General features: G+C 35.3%; 2 protein-coding genes across 2 annotated transcripts; both read right to left on the bottom strand.

Annotated features, from left to right (window-relative positions):
- Positions 1-3,355: 3,355 nt before the first annotated feature.
- LOC118491471 (protein FAR1-RELATED SEQUENCE 5-like) lies at positions 3,356-5,836 on the bottom strand. Its single transcript, XM_035989281.1, has 3 exons — positions 5,750-5,836; positions 5,237-5,548; positions 3,356-4,219 (listed from the first exon to the last, which is right to left on the bottom strand). Exons 1-3 carry the CDS (start codon positions 5,834-5,836, stop codon positions 3,356-3,358), a joined length of 1,263 nt encoding a protein of 420 aa, XP_035845174.1.
- An 812-nt stretch (positions 5,837-6,648) lies between these two features.
- Positions 6,649-17,001, bottom strand: LOC110936189 (subtilisin-like protease SBT1.7). Its single transcript, XM_022178529.2, has 3 exons — positions 15,902-17,001; positions 7,591-8,307; positions 6,649-7,321 (listed from the first exon to the last, which is right to left on the bottom strand). Exons 1-3 carry the CDS (start codon positions 16,932-16,934, stop codon positions 6,798-6,800), a joined length of 2,274 nt encoding a protein of 757 aa, XP_022034221.1. The 5' UTR covers positions 16,935-17,001; the 3' UTR covers positions 6,649-6,797.
- Between the last annotated feature and the right edge of the window lie 321 nt (positions 17,002-17,322).

Raw genomic sequence — 17,322 nt, 5'->3', positions numbered from 1 at the left:
CGACTTACTTGGTCATCTAGGTTATCAGGCACACCCAGACAAAATAAAAGTAAACTTTAAACATGGATCCAACCCATTAAGATAAACCCACTTTTATAAGAACACATGGGCTAGACCCATTCAAACATAAACAAAGAAAGCAAACGAATACAAGAACCAAAAACGAAATTCAAGGTCAGATACTTGTACGAAAAACAAACGTAAACCAAAGTGTCTAATGATATTAGAACACTTGTAGGTCAAGAAACAAACGAAGAACCAGGAATCGAATAGAGATTTGCACGGAACGCAAATCTGTGAGTTCATGTTTCCCCTTTTATTTTAAATGTTTATGGTTTTAAACTTTCGGGGATGTATACATGTTACGAATAGTATGATGCTACCATGAAACTATTTTGATCACATGCGGATAGGTGTTTAAAATGAAGGGACCATTAATGAATAAACATGTACCGAGGAACAAACGAATAGATCTATTTGGGTTTTGGCAAGCCCCACTCTTAACAACAACGATTCCAGCGATCGTTAAGAGTGCCTTTGTGTCCAAACTAGTGTCATTTGACACACACGAGAAATTTTCAAGGTTTGGTTGCCCTCTATTCTGGCATACAGATTAGTGTCCTTGCAAAACACTAATGATCACACGATTTTCATCAAACTATACAAAACGAATTTATACTTCAAATGTTTTGGAGACTCATTTGATGCAAAAACTAAATAACATGAACTTACCAACTTTTGTTGACGTTTTCAAAACTAACATGTATTATAGGAGATTAGCGGACGACTTTGGAAAAATATGTTCGTGTTGTTATCAAGAACTCAAGCTTTTGAGATGTCATCCGTTTTTCAGTTATCATGTTGTGTGGAACTGTTTTAAACCATGAACAATGTTGTTAAAGTTGTAGTAATTTTATTTCGAACAAGATGTTTGTGTTGTAAACTATGGTTTCTAAACAAATGTATGGATGAACATCCTTTTATGTGTCAAATATGTTGTTTACTCGATTGATTGTAACGATTGCCGCTCTGGCCGCACCTCGCGATACGCTTCTACATAAACCGAAAATCAGGGTGTGACAGACGATGTAATAGAACGATTTCAAGCTATGAAAACAATTAGAGGACAAATCTATTAGGTTTTTGTTTTACTTTATTTATTATCTTTTTTTATTATTATTTTATGATTGCACCGTGATTTTTTTTGGATACCCCTAATAATGGGCTAGCTCCGTCACTGTCGGCTATTTAAAGATGTAGTGCAATCCGAGTTATTGAAATTGTCTCCAACCTTGCTTTTTCGTTTTTAGTCATATTATACATGTAAATGTAAATAAAAACTTTTGTCAATACGACGTTGAAAAAACCTGTCCACCTCAGCAGGTTTTTACAGAAACTTAAAGAGATTGAAAACGCCACTTCAATTTTTTTTTACAACTATGTTTGTAATATTTTAATTCAGGGGTGTGAAAAAAATGGGGGCGAAACTCGTATGAGGTATCGGAGTTCTCTAAGTTTTTACAACTAATGGGAGGTTTCTCTTGATCTTGAGATAATCAGCCTAAGTATGTGATATCGGGCTTTCTTAATATATCTTTATGTTCAACTTTGACTCTTCTTATTCAAAATCAGATTTTAGACATTGTTTGATCCTACGTGTTAAATTTTCAATGATAGACTACTATAGGAAAATGGTTTATAGTTTGGATCAAGAAATTCCATCTTTCTACATATTAGGAGAATACTACATACAGTAAGTTTTGCATATGCATTGCATGAATTATATAGGATGAGATATGTATAGAGTGTGCCTATTGGCACACCAAACCCTAGCAAAAGTTAGGGTTTATCTACGCTGCGTATTGGTCAATACGCAGCCTATAAGGTAAACCCTAGACGCTGCGTATTGACCAATACGCAGCGTAGATAAACCATAGATCTCAGTGCCTGATTACCAATCATTGCACAGAAAACAAGGTCCCTATACGCTGCGTATTGGTCAATACGCAGCGTATATAAAACTGATGCACATTTGGGGTCATTTTGGTAGGTTTGAAGTGTCAAATTTTTGCCAGGTTTCTATACGCTGCGTATTGACCAATACGCAGCGTATATAAACTTGGTAAAATTTGACACTTCATACCTGGAAACATTTTGTGTCAATTTCTGAAACATAAGGGACCATTATTGTAAATCCTGGAAACATCAGGGACCATTTATCTAAATTATCAAACATCAGGGACCATTTTTGTAATTTCATGAAACTTCAGGGACCATTTTTATAAAAAAATGAAACACCAGGGACCAAAGTGTAAATATATATAAAATCAGTATAAAAGGGGGTCTTCTTTAAAGAACCGGCCCTTAGCATGAATCGAACTCGTGACCTATCATTTAGAACCGCAACGCCTTAACCAGTTTATCCTCCGTTCCGGAGCTGTTAGAACATGGAACTTAATTCTTATATGTAGTAACCGCTAATACGTTGCCCTATACGCAGCGTATACTGACACTTCGTATACGCTGCGTATTGATCAATACGCAGCGTATAAAGCCTTCTGAACTTTAAATTCACACAGAACCTGTTATATTCCAGAGACACTCGTTAGGCCTGTACGCAGTTACTACATATAAGACGGACTTAGTTTCGACGCTCGTTAGGCCCGTACGCGCCTTACGGACGACGTCGCCTAAATAATAAAAAAAAATATTAATTAGTCGACGCTCGTTAGGCCCGTACGCGCCTTACGGACGACGTCGACTAAATAATATTTTTTTATTATTTAGTCGACGTCATCCGTAAGGCGCGTACGGGCCTAACGGGCAACGACGGACTTAGTTTCGACGCTCGTTAGGCCCGTACGCGCCTTACGGACGACGTCGACTAAATAATATTTTTTATTATTTAGTCGACGTCGTCCGTAAGGCGCGTACGGGCCTAACGAGCGTCGAAACTAAGCCCGTCGTTAAACGGACTTAGTTTCGACGCTCGTTAGGCCCGTACGCGCCTTACGGATGACGTCGACTAAATAATAAAAAAAATATTATTTAGTCGACGTCGTCCGTAAGGCGCGTACGGGCCTAACGAGCGTCGAAACTAAGTCCGTCGTTACGGACTTAGTTTCGGCGCTCGTTAGGCCCGTACGCGCCTTACGGACGACGTCGACTAAATAATAAAAAAATATTATTTAGTCGACGTCATCCGTAAGGCGCGTACGGGCCTAACGGGCAACGACGGACTTAGTTTCGACGCTCGTTAGGCCCGTACGCGCCTTACGGACGACGTCGACTAAATAATATTATTATTTAGTCGACGTCGTCCGTAAGGCGCGTACGGGCCTAACGAGCGTCGAAACTAAGCCCGTCGTGAACACGCGTTTATTAGGGCAAGCTCCCTATCCGTGACTATCACACGCGGCATCATACATTCATGCAATATTGACTTGATCCGCTCAAGCACCCACACGTAGTTACCCCTTCGTTCTTTACAAATAACGGCATGTGCGATACAAAAAGACTTCCCAGTCGACGTCATACCCACAACCTGGACAAATGGCATGTTGTAGAGGTTTGTTTTGTAGGTCGCGTCGATCAACATCACGTGCGGGAATGCACGCCACATAGTGATTGAATAAGGATGAACAAAGAAAATCTCTGTTACGACATCTGTTTTGGGATCTTGTCGGGTGTCGTAAATGAATCGGCGGTCATGCAGCAGGCTTTCCAGTGCCTGAATAGGATTCTTTCCGTCCATTATTGTCGCTCTAATTTTTTGTACCGCATTTTGCACGTCTTTCTGAACGTGCAGGCTGTCGGGGAACTGCTTTCTTAGGGTTTGAAATATGATACGTGGCTCCATGTTTTGAGCAGTTAGCTGCTCCACTAGCTTGTATTCGGCTTTAGTAAATCTTCGCACAAAAGCGTGGCCCAACAGACTCGTCGTAGGTTCGTGGTTATGGTTCGCACAGTCCACTTTTAACTCCCACGTGTCGTTCGTCACGTCCCGGATGGCGAGTAATGAAAATGGGCAGCCGATTTTTTTGCTACCAGCTTTCCTAACTGTTGCTTTACTACGGTGTTCACCACTACGGTCGCACACAAGCCATACCATCCCAGTAGTACCGCCAATATTTTTTGATCGGCGGGTAACAATTACGTAACCATTATCCTTTCCCGTTTCTTGTACCCAATTCTTCAAATCAGTTAGAGACATGAAACGCTAAAAAAAGTTACGTTAATAATAATATAATCGAAACTTCAGGGACCATTTGTGTCAAAAAGACATTAATAATAATAATAACAATAATAATAATAATAATAATAATAATAATAATAATAATAATAATAATAATAATAATAATATAATCGAAACTCATACTTCAGGTACTAATATGGTTATTATTGAAACTATTTTAACAGAATGATTTAACAAGGTTAACTTTCATATAAAGATTTCATCTTTAAACACTAACTCAGTTAGCATACTTAACTGAACAGTATAGGGACCATTTGTGTCAATTTTTGAAACTTCAGGGACTATTTTTGTCAATTTTCGAAACTTCAGGGACCATTTTTGTCAATTTTCGAAAGTTCAGGGACCATTTTTGTCAATTTTTGAAAGTTTAGGGACCATTTTTGCAATTTTCGAAAGTTCAGGGACCATTTTTGTCAATTTTCGAAAGCTCAGGGACCATTTTTGTCAATTTTCGTAACTTCAGGGACCATTTTTGTCAATTTTCAAAACTTTAGGGACTGTTTTGTCAATTTTTTGAAACTTCAGGGACTATTTTCGTAAAATTTGAAACTTCAGGGACTTTTTATTGTTTTTGGCACTTAACTGGACTAACTGAGTTCTCTAACTCAGTTAGTGGTCCCTTGTATTAAATGCTAACCTAGTTAGGATATAACTATGATTTAACTAACTAAGTTAGGTTTAAACTAACCATTTTGTTAATTAGACTAACTAGATTATTATTATAAAAAGAATACAATTTTTAATAATAATAATAATTATAATTATAATATTTTTAACAACAATAATAATAATAATAATAATAATAATAATAATAATAATAATAATTATAATTATAATTATAATTATAATTAAAGTATTTTAACAATAATAACAATAATAATAATTATTATAATTATATTATTTTTAACAATAATAATAATAATAATAATAATAACAATTATAATTATAATAATAATAACAATAATTATTTTAATGTGATACCTCATTTACTTGAAATGGATTGCCCGGGGTAGATGGTTCATAAAGTGATGTGTTACGGGACTCATAACCATATCCACCATGTTCTTCGTATCCACCGTATCCAACTTCATCCCTAGATCTATCGTATACACTGTAACCACCTTCACCCCCGTATCCACTGTAACCACCGTCACCCCCATATCTATCGTATCCACCGTAGCCCCCATATCCACTGTAACCACCTTCACCCCCGTATCCACTATCACCACCGTATCCACTGTAACTTCCGTATCCACCTTCATCCCCGTATACCCCATAACCCGGATACGATTGCTGCGACGGGTAATATGGTTCATCAACAGGTGCATTCTCAACACAGTATCCACTTTGTTGCACGTACGGAGATCCATACCCGTATCCGTAATCTGGACACACTTGATGCGCCGGGTAATTTGGTTCATCAACAGGTGGAGTGGGAGTCTTGTTCAAGTCTGGCAACTGTGTTTCTTGATCAACAGGGACTCCAGACACAACCTCCTCCTCCTCATTGGCAGCATTTGATCCCCATGTGTCGTTAGAATAGCGATTACCGAAATAATTATCCTTACAAAATGATGACATTTTAACAAGGTTGAACCAAAAACTAACAATTTACTGAAGAAGAAGATGAAAAGGAAAGCAAAGTATATGTCAGGTGATGGGTAACAGATATGAATGGAGGGATAAATAGACTTTCATCTGGCATGTCAATACGCAGCGTATTGATCCCTACTCACCGTATTACTTTATTCACGTGCCCTGGACAACATCGTATCAGGTCAAATCAGTCTATCAATACGGTGCGTATTGATCAATACGCACCCTATGTAAGACTGATTTGACATGGTACTAGGTTTGACTGTCTGGTCGTGCACCTACCCCTTATATACGCTGCGTATTGACCAATACGCAGCGTATTCAGGTAACCCTATACGCTGCGTATTGGTCAATACGCAGCGTATGCAAACCCTAATTGTGCAGATAGCCTGACTTGGTGTGCAGATAGTGAGAGCCTATGTATATTCCAAGGAGAGGATATATACAACCCTTGGGGGGGGGGGTGTGTTATATGTATTTTTTTAATGGTTTAGAAGTATGTTAAATAAAAGAAAAATTAGTTTTTGGTATATTGTTATTAAAAAATCAGTAAAATATTAGTTACATGAGTTTGGAAAAGTTGATACTGTTTTTATATAAAAAAAACCAGTTAATAATATATCAAATCCTGTTACGGTGTATCTTAGGAGTTTGGTTATTATAATATTTGCGGTTAAAAAAAAAAATTAGAGTTTGTTTAGCGTTACTCTTTCTGTTAACTGCCTCAATCTTAAACACAGAAAATCCTCCCTCAATCTTCAACACTTAAATAGTGCAATGAGCCATAACTTTTCAAGTTTTGCATAACACTTTTATTTTATCTTTATATTATTATTTAAATATTATATATTCGGTGGTATTAACACATACTTGTATGATATAGTATTTTTGCATCACATACTTGCATCATATAGTATTTTTACATCACTTGTGTGCCTTACAAACTTCAACTTGATGCATCAAAAGCAGATACAATTGGACTTCGAACAACATGGTGTCCATTTACCTCGAGCCAACTTAGATACGCACTGTTACCAAAATACCCACCTTTGATTCGAGTAGCACCACTTATATCAACATCAACGATGACCTCAAACTTGGCCGTGCTGTATTTACCTTCAAAGAAGATCATAGATGGCTTGACAACAACGTTCATACCTGATGGGGGAGTATTCACCTCCGCTCGATACGAACAACTTGACATCCCTACATTCGTTAACGTTCTTTGAAACGTGCAACGAGTGGTATTCGTATTGTTTAAGATTAGAATAAACGAAGGGTAGTTAAGATCAAGGGTCGCATTCGCACAATTAACCTCTGGTGTCTTTGAAATGATTCGGATCTCGTGTGGTGTGTAACCCATAGCACAAAGATAGTTGATGTAATCCTCAGGTTGAATGTCATAAACCAGACCCGGATCCATGGCTTTGTTTGGATTAACAAGGCCCGCACCATAATCAAGAGAGGTACCTTATATTAGCAGGAATATATTGTTAGGGTTTACTGTTATATCATTGCCATACGAAAATTAAGATCATATTATTTGCTTAGATTTTTAAAATTATCCTCATTGTAAGGGTTTACATTATATTATCAATAAAATATAATATAGATTTATGATTCACATACATAGAAATATTATTCGACTAGGTTTTTAATTATTCTTTTTATACCAATAAACAAATAGTTGATTAATAATGTACATGCAATATTTACGGGTTTTTTTTATTGTTCTATACCTGGTTTACTTGTGATCATGTCTATGATTATGTCTTCGTTGTTGTCACGAATATCGGCAGTTGTCATCATTGCAGACCGGATTGCAGCCGGACTCCAGTCACGATGGGTAGATTTCAGTAACGCTGCTACGCCTACCACATGTGGGCAAGCCATGGATGTACCTGATTCGAGCTTAAAATCACTAAACAAATAATCATCTCCGATTTGCGCGCTTTTTCTATTCGGCGCCCATGCAGCCAAGATATCGAAACCAGGAGCCAAAATATCGGGTTTTAGGATCCACGGAGATCGCCGACTTGGTCCTCTTGATGAGAAATACGCAACTTGTGGAGCTGGTTTAACACCCAACAAAGTTTCACCATACTTAACGTTAATACTGGCATTCTTTGTGTTGATTATGTACTTCTTTAACAATTTTCCGAGCTTCCGTTCCAGTACAACGAACGGAAACGTGAAGTAATCTGCAAACAGAAGGTTACCCAAGTCTGAACTGATGATAGCTCCCGCAGCTCCCTTGGTTTCCAATTCAATCAGTGATAGTGCATCATCAAATTCACAAAAAATGTACTTGCCTTTAACATCTTTGGGATCAAGTGACTTATAAGCACAACTTTCTTTGCTTCTATTTCCATATCCATAGTAAATATGAACCTTCTCTACCAACAGATTTTTAGGGAAAACCGATTTCCCAATCAGGGTTCCATAGCTCTGATCACCTGTAATTATTTTTATTTTCAGATTTTTAGGTAAAACCGTCTCTCTATCTTCGCTCTCTCTATTAACCTAACATTTTATTTCTCTCTCTAAAAAAACCCACCCACCACCGTCGGTAACCCGCCACAACCACCTTCACCTGCCTCGTCCTCATCGGAAACCTAGTCAACAGCCGCCATACCTCAAGGTCCACCGCTGACATGTAGCAGTGGTAGCAATGGTGATGAAACCCCTAATGTTTCTTCTGGTTTATAAAGGACCAAAGTTGTATAAAAAAATTCCCAAAAAAACATATTATGTTGTAGCCTTATTTAAAAACTGTATTGATAATATTATTTGGGTGTGCCTATTGGCACACCAAACCCTAGCAAAATTAGGGTTTACCTACGCAGCGTATTGGTCAATACGCAGCGTATAGGGTTAACTCTCTATGATGCGTATTGACCAATACGCTGCGTAGATAAACCATGGATCTCAGTGCCTGATAACCAATCATTGCACAGAAAACAAGGGTCATATATGCTGCGTATAGGTCTATACGCAGCGTATATAAACCATTAGATTTTTTTTTGTCATTTTGGTAGGTTTGAGGGATATTTTTTCACAAAGTTTAAATACGCTGCGTATTGACCTCTAAGCAGCATATATAAAGGTCTGAAAATATCTTTTATACCCTTGTGTTGAGGCTATACGAAGCCAAATACAAGGGTAGTTGTGTCATTTTTGTCTCATATGCTGCGTAGGGACCTCTAAGGAGCGTATATAAAGCTCCATTTTTGTATTTTTTTTATTGTGTATTCCTTTGTTTATTTATAAAAAAAAAGAAAATTATTTATAAAAAAACAATATTATTGGTAAATAATACAAATATAAATTATAAAAATAAAAAATAATATAAATATTATGAATTATAAAAATTAAAAAAGAAAATTATTTATAAAAAAAACAATGTTATTGGTAAATAATACAAATATATTGTTTTGTTATCGTTTAAATTAAATTATCGTATTCCTTTGTTTATTTATAAAAAAAGAAAATTATTTATAAAAAAACAATATTATTCGTAAATAATACAAATATATTATATTGTTATCGTTTAAATTAAATTATCTTATCGCATTGCGTCGTATCGTATCGTATTGCATCAAATCGTATCGTATAGTGTATAGTATATAAGTCTCGTATAGAGGCCTATACGAGGATATATGATACGATATCACACTTATAGGCTTATACGAGGTCACTACGTGACCTATACTACGTTATACGATACGATATCACACTTATAGGCTTATACGAGGTCAATACGTGACCTATACTACACCTATACGATACGATATCACACTTATAGACTTATACGAGGTCAATACGTGACCTATACGACGCTATACGATAGGATATCACACTTATCGGCTTATACGAGGTCAATACGGGACATATACTATGCTATACGATACGATATCACACTTATAGGTTTATACGAGGTCAATACGTGACCTATACTACACCTATACGATACGATATCAAACTTATAGGCCTATACGGGACATATACTACTCTATACGATACGATATCACACTTATAGGCTTATACGAGGTCATTACGGGACATATACTATGCTATACGATACGATATCACACTTGTAGTCTTATACGAGGTCAATACGGTACATATACTATGCTATACGATACGATATCACACTTATAGTCTTATACGAGGTCAATACGTGACCTATACTACACCTATACGATACGATATCACACTTATAGGCTTATACGAGGTCAATACGGGACCTAAATCACACCTACAGGCCTATACGGGTGTTATATCGTATCGTATATTATCGTATCGGGTGTTATTTTTCTTTTTTTTATAAATAAACAAAGGAATACACAAAAAAAAATACAAAAATGGAGCTTTAAATACGCTCCTTATAGATCACTACGCAGCATATAAGACAAAAATGACACAACTACCCTTGTATTTGGCTTCGTATAGCCTCAATACAAGGGTATAAATGGCATTTTCAGACCTTTATATACGCTGAGTATTGGTCAATACGCAGCGTATATACACTATATGGGTTAAAAATATAATTTTACCACAGGTTTGGGGTTAAAAATAATTTTACCACCCTTTATATACGCTTATTATAGACCTATACGCAGCGTATATAAAGGTCTGAAAATGTCTTTTATACCCTTGTGTTGAGGCTATACGAAGCCAAATACAAGGGTAGTTGTGTCATTTTTGTCTCATATGCTGCTTAGGGACCTCTAAGGAGCGTATATAAAGCTCCATTTTTGTATTTTTTTTATTGTGTATTCCTTTGTTTATTTATAAAAAAAGAAAATTATTTATAAAAAAACAATATTATTGGTAAATAATACAAATATAAATTATAAAAATAAAAAATAATATAAATATTATGAATTATAAAAATTCAAAAAGAAAATTATTTATAAAAAAAACAATATTATTGGTAAATAATACAAATATATTGTTTTGTTATCGTTTAAATTAAATTATCGTATTCCTTTGTTTATTTATAAAAAAAGAAAATTATTTATAAAAAAACAATATTATTCGTAAATAATACAAATATATTATATTGTTATCGTTTAAATTAAATTATCTTATCGCATTGCCTCGTATCGTATCGTATTGCATCAAATCGTATCGTATAGTGTATAGTATATAAGTCTTGTATAGAGGCCTATACGACGATATATGATACGATATCACACTTATAGGCTTATACGAGGTCAATACGTGACCTATACTACGTTATACGATACGATATCACACTTATAGGCTTATACGAGGTCAATACGTTACCTATACTACACCTATACGATACAATATCACACTTATAGGCCTATACGAGGTCAATACGTGACCTATACGACGCTATACGATAGGATATCACACTTATAGGCTTATACGAGGTCAATACGAGACATATACTATGCTATACGATACGATATCACACTTATAGGCTTATACGAGGTCAATACGTGACCTATACTACACCTATACGATACGATATCACATTTATAGGCTTATACGAGGTCAATACGGGACCTAAATCACACCTACAGGCCTATACGGGTGTTATATCGTATCGTATATTATCGTATCGGGTGTTATTTTCCTTTTTTTTATAAATAAACAAAGGAATACACAAAAAAAAATACAAAAATGAAGCTTTAAATACGCTCCTTATAGATCACTACGCAGCATATAAGACAAAAATGACACAACTACCCTTGTATTTGGCTTCGTATAGCCTCAATACAAGGGTATAAATGGCATTTTCAGACCTTTATATACGCTGAGTATTGGTCAATACGCAGCGTATATACACTATAAGGGTTAAAAAGATAATTTTACCACAGGTTTGGGGTTAAAAATAATTTTACCACCCTTTATATACGCTGAGTATAGACCTATACGCAACATATATAAAGGTCTGAAAATGTCTTTTATACACTTGTGTTGAGGCTATACGAAGCCAAATACAAGGGTAGTTGTGTCATTTTTGTCTCATATGCTGCGTAGGGACCTCTAAGGAGCGTATATAAAGCTCCATTTTTGTATTTTTTTTATTGTGTATTCCTTTGTTTATTTATAAAAAAAAGAAAATTATTTATAAAAAAACACTATTATTGGTAAATAATACAAATATAAATCATAAAAATAAAAAATAATATAAATATTATGAATTATAAAAACTCAAAAAGAAAATTATTTATAAAAAAAAAAACAATATTATTGGTAAATAATACAAATATATTGTTTTGTTATCGTTTAAATTAAATTATCGTATTCTTTTGTTTATTTATAAAAAAAGAAAATTATATATAAAAAAACAATATTATTCGTAAATAATACAAATATATTATATTGTTATCGTTTAAATTAAATTATCTTATCGCATTGCCTCGTATCGTATCGTATTGCATCAAATCGTATCGTATAGTGTATAGTATATAAATCTTGTATAGAGGCCTATACGACGATATATGATACGATATCACACTTATAGGCTTATACGAGGTCAATACGTGACCTGTACTACGTTATACGATACGATATCACACTTATAGGCTTATACGAGGTCAATACGTGACCTATACTACACCTATACGTTACAATATCACACTTATAGGCCTATACGAGGTCAATACGTGACCTATACGACGCTATACGATAGGATATCACACTTATAGGCTTATACGAGGTCAATACGGGATATATACTATGCTATACGATACGATATCACACTTATAGGCTTATACGAGGTCAATACGTGACCTATACTACACCTATACGATACGATATCAAACTTATAGGCCTGTACGGGACATATACTACTCTATACGATACGATATCACACTTATAGGCTTATACGAGGTCAATACGGGACATATACTATGCTATACGATACGATATCACACTTATAGTCTTATACGAGGTCAATACGGTACATATACTATGCTATACGATACGATATCACACTTATAGTCTTATACGAGGTCAATACGTGACCTATACTACACCTATATGATACGATATCACACTTATAGGCTTATACGAGGTCAATACGGGACCTAAATCACACCTACAGGCCTATACGGGTGTTATATCTTATCGTATATTATCGTATCGGGTGTTATTTTCATTTTTTTTATAAATAAACAAAGGAATACACAAAAAAATACAAAAATGGAGCTTTAAATATGCTCCTTATAGATCACTACGCAGCATATAAGATAAAAATGACACAACTACCCTTGTATTTGGCTTCGTATAGCCTCAATACAAGGGTATAAATGGCATTTTCAGACCATTATATACGCTGAGTGTTGGTCAATACGCAGCGTATATACACTATAAGGGTTAAAAAGATAATTTTACCACAGGTTTGGGGTTAAAAATAATTTTACCACCCTTTATATACGCTGAGTATAGACCTATACGCAGCGTATATAAAGGTCTGAAAATGTCTTTTATACCCTTGTGTTGAGGCTATACGAAGCCAAATACAAGGGTAGTTGTGTCATTTTTGTCTCATATGCTGCGTAAGGACCTCTAAGGAGCGTATATAAAGCTCCATTTTTGTATTTTTTTTTATTGTGTATTCCTTTGTTTATTTATAAAAAAAAGAAAATTATTTATAAAAAAACAATATTATTAGTAAATAATACAAATATAAATTATAAAAATAAAAAATAATATAAATATTATGAATTATAAAAATTCAAAAAGAAAATTATTTATAAAAAAACAATATTATTGGTAAATAACACAAATATATTGTTTTGTTATCGTTTAAATTAAATTATCGTATTCCTTTGTTTATTTGTAAAAGAAGAAAATTATTTATAAAAAAACAATATTATTCGTAAATAATACAAATATATTATATTGTTGTCGTTTAAATTAAATTATCTTATCGCATTGCGTCGTATCGTATCGTATTGCATCAAATCGTATCGTATAGTGTATAGTATATAAGTCTCGTATAGAGGCCTATACGACGATATATGATACGATATCACACTTATAGGCTTATACGAGGTCAATACGTGACCTATACTATGTTATACGTTACGATATCACACTTATAGGCTTATACGAGGTCAATACATGACCTATACTACACCTATACGATACGATATCACACTTATAGGCTTATACGAGGTCAATACGTGACCTATACGACGCTATACGATAGGATATCACACTTATAGGCTTATACGAGGTCAATACGGGACATATACTATGCTATAGGATACGATATCACACTTATAGGCTTATAGTAGGTTAATACGTGACCTATACTACACCTATACGATACGATATCACACTTATAGGCCTATACGGGACATATACTACTCTATACGATACGATATCACACTTATAGGCTTATACGAGGTCAATACGGGACATATACTATGCTATACGATACGATATCACACTTATAGTCTTATACGAGGTCAATACGGTACATATACTATGCTATACGATACAATATCACACTTATAGTCTTATACGAGGTCAATACGTGACCTATACTACACCTATACGATACGATATCACACTTATAGGCTTATACGAGGTCAATACGGGACCTAAATCACACCTATAGGCCTATACGGGTGTTATATCGTATCGTATATTATCGTATCGGGTGTTATTTTCCTTTTTTTATAAATAAAAAAAGGAATACACAAAAAAAATACAAAAATGGAGCTTTATATACACTCCTTATAGATCACTACGCAGCATATAAGACAAAAATGACACTACTACCCTTGTAGTTGGCTTCGTATAGCCTCAATACAAGGGTATAAATGACATTTTCAGACCTTTATATACGCTGAGTATTGGTCAATACGCAGCGTATATAAACTTTGTGAAAAAATGATCCCTCAAACCTACCAAAATGACCCAAAAAAGTCTAATGGTTTATATACGCTGCGTAGAGAGCTATACGCAGCGTATATAAACCTTGTTTTCTGTGCAATGATTGGTAATTAGGCACTGAGATCCATGGTTTATATACGCTGAGTATAGGTCAATACGCAGCGTATAGGGTTAACCCTATACGCTGCGTATTGACCAATACGCTACATAGGTAAACCCTAAGTGTGCAGATAGGCAAACTGGGTGTGCAGATAGTTAGGGCCTATTATTTTTACATATGATATATGTTTAATAAGGCAAACCTATAAAAATTTATTGCTTTTTAAGGAAATTCAACTTTTATTATTTATTAAACTTCATTATACATAAAAATGACTTTTTGACATCTTAAACAATTGATCAAAATTGGTTGTTGAAATCTACATCATATTAACGCATAACAAGTATGCACTAATAATGTAGTGTCATACTCTCACCATAAGATAAGGCCCATAATCAAATGATCATGAAAAATCAAGAGATTTAAGTTTCACATTCCGGCATGTGTATTAAAGGTCCACAAAACCCGGTTTAGGTTGAGAACCGATTTTAGGGTTGAAAACTCCAACACACTCAAACTGCTTTGAATTGAGTTCAAGACCGGTTTAGCCCAAAAAAAAAAACAGTTGGATCGGGTTCAAAACATGTTGGGGGACATGTTGGGCACAAACTGGTTTAGGGTGAAACTAGTTCGACACATAAAAAACACAAACTTGTACCAAACCGCCGGGTCAGGGCAAGGCCCAGGTCCAAATCAGTTTGAAAAAAACCATCTAAATTATGTCGTCATGTCCACAAAAAAACAAAACCACGGATTTAAATTTAAAAGAAAAACTTAAATTTTTTAAATTATTAAAGAAAAATCAAACTAAATGAAAGCAATGTTTATGAAATTATTTTAGAAGTTGGCTACTTTCGGTAGAAGAGTGCCTGGAAAGAAGGGGCAGATCTATGTGTCTTGGTGGGTGGGCGGGAAGGCGCACCCTTGAAAAAAAATTAGCGTATTTTTTAAGTAAAAATCACGACCACACCTTTTGAAAATATGATTGAACATCTCATCCACACGCCTAGGAAATGATTCTTAGGTCACTAGAAAGTAAAACAACTTGATATGTATCCAATTACCTGGTGTAACATAAGCCACGAAATCTCGGTCTACTGTTCCTGCACCAACAGTAGTGATCCATGGAGCTGCATTGTGGACAGTGTACGCAAGAGGACCAGAATTACCAGCTGAACAAGATACAAGGATCCCTTTTTCCATAGCTGCAAATGCTCCAATAGCAATAGGGTTTTGATAAAATGGTGTATCAGGAAACCCCAACGATAAAGACATCAGATCCACACCGTCTTCTATGGCTTGATCCATTCCAGCCAGTGTGTCAGTTGCTGCAGCTTCGGATGAGTCATTGAAGAACAAAACTTTGTACATTGCTAACTGGGCTTTCGGTGCTATTCCGGTTGCTGTCCCGTTTGCATACCCGAAATAATTAGCAAACTGAACATGACTACCAGCTGCTGTTGAAGATGTATGTGTCCCATGTCCATCAAAATCTCTAGGGGAATCATAGTCATCGGTTTTTGAAATCTTTTCCTTTAGATGCTTCATCCCCTGGCTAAACGAACGCGCACCAATAAGTTTTTTGTTACAAAAACCTTTAGCTTCACATTTTCCACGCCAACGAGAAGGTGCTTCGGGCATCCCTTCGTCGTGAAAACTCTTACTTTCAGGCCAAATTCCGGTGTCGAATATGCCAATAATCATATCCTCACCAAAACCAGAAACCGGCCACAACCCGGCTTCTTTCTTTAGTCCCAAAAATGTAGGTGTGCGCGTTGTGTGAAGCTGGCCAAGCTTCTCCTCAAACGTTGCAAGATGGGCCGGCATCTTTTGAAGCTGTTTGAGCTGGGACATGGTGAGGACTGCACTGAATCCGTCCATGACATGGTAATATGTGTAGAGATGGGTTGCTGGAACTTCATCTGATAGTGATGAAAGTACAGAAGTGTACCAATGGTGGTGGTTAGAGAAGGGTGATGGCATCATTGATTTGTCCATATGAACAATGTAAGCTTGATGATCATCTGTGGAAGAGGATGACGTAATTGATATGACTATGAGAGTGAATATAAAGAAGACATTCATAGGTTGCGCCATTTGGCTGGAATATGTTGCGAAATGAAAACAAATATATCTTAGGATATGTAGTTTGGATTGCCGAAGGTTATATGCATGATATTTAAGGACATAATGATGTAATTGTGACCATATAAGGTGCGGTATTATATGTATGGACGATATGATAACTTGGTTCTGTGGATGTAAATGACGATAACTACTTAGCAGTTATCTACTAGTTATCTACGACAAATATATAATTACAAGAAGAACGATCATAACGACTTTCGATTTATTATAATCACTATGTTATAGCCCGGGTATCACACGAGTTTAAGGATAAAAATTATGTAACCTAATAACGTATGCAAAAATTTTTAAGCAATTTAATCATATATATTCGACCGTGATAGATGTTAGCTTTTCC

The sequence above is a fragment of the Helianthus annuus genome, chromosome 4, assembly GCF_002127325.2.
Source record: "Helianthus annuus cultivar XRQ/B chromosome 4, HanXRQr2.0-SUNRISE, whole genome shotgun sequence".
In the NCBI taxonomy this organism is placed as follows: domain Eukaryota; kingdom Viridiplantae; phylum Streptophyta; class Magnoliopsida; order Asterales; family Asteraceae; genus Helianthus; species Helianthus annuus.
Note: the sequence above shows the minus strand (reverse complement) of the source record. Positions and strands in the feature narration are given on the sequence as shown.

Bases quoted from the DNA above. Each gene is read 5' to 3' on its own strand.
- LOC110936189 (XM_022178529.2), bottom strand. From the start codon at position 16,934: ATGGCGCAACCTATGAATGTCTTCTTTATATTCACTCTCATAGTCATA. The intron at 8,308-15,901 runs GTAATTGGATAC...AAATAATTACAG, and splicing joins CGTGGCTTATGTTACACCAG to GTGATCAGAGCTATGGAACC. The intron at 7,322-7,590 runs GTATAGAACAAT...TGCTAATATAAG, and splicing joins CATGATCACAAGTAAACCAG to GTACCTCTCTTGATTATGGT.
- LOC118491471 (XM_035989281.1), bottom strand. From the start codon at position 5,836: ATGTCATCATTTTGTAAGGATAATTATTTCGGTAATCGCTATTCTAAC. The intron at 5,549-5,749 runs GTTGTGTCTGGA...TACCCGTCGCAG, and splicing joins CTGCCAATGAGGAGGAGGAG to CAATCGTATCCGGGTTATGG. The intron at 4,220-5,236 runs GTATCACATTAA...AACTTTTTTTAG, and splicing joins ATCCATTTCAAGTAAATGAG to CGTTTCATGTCTCTAACTGA.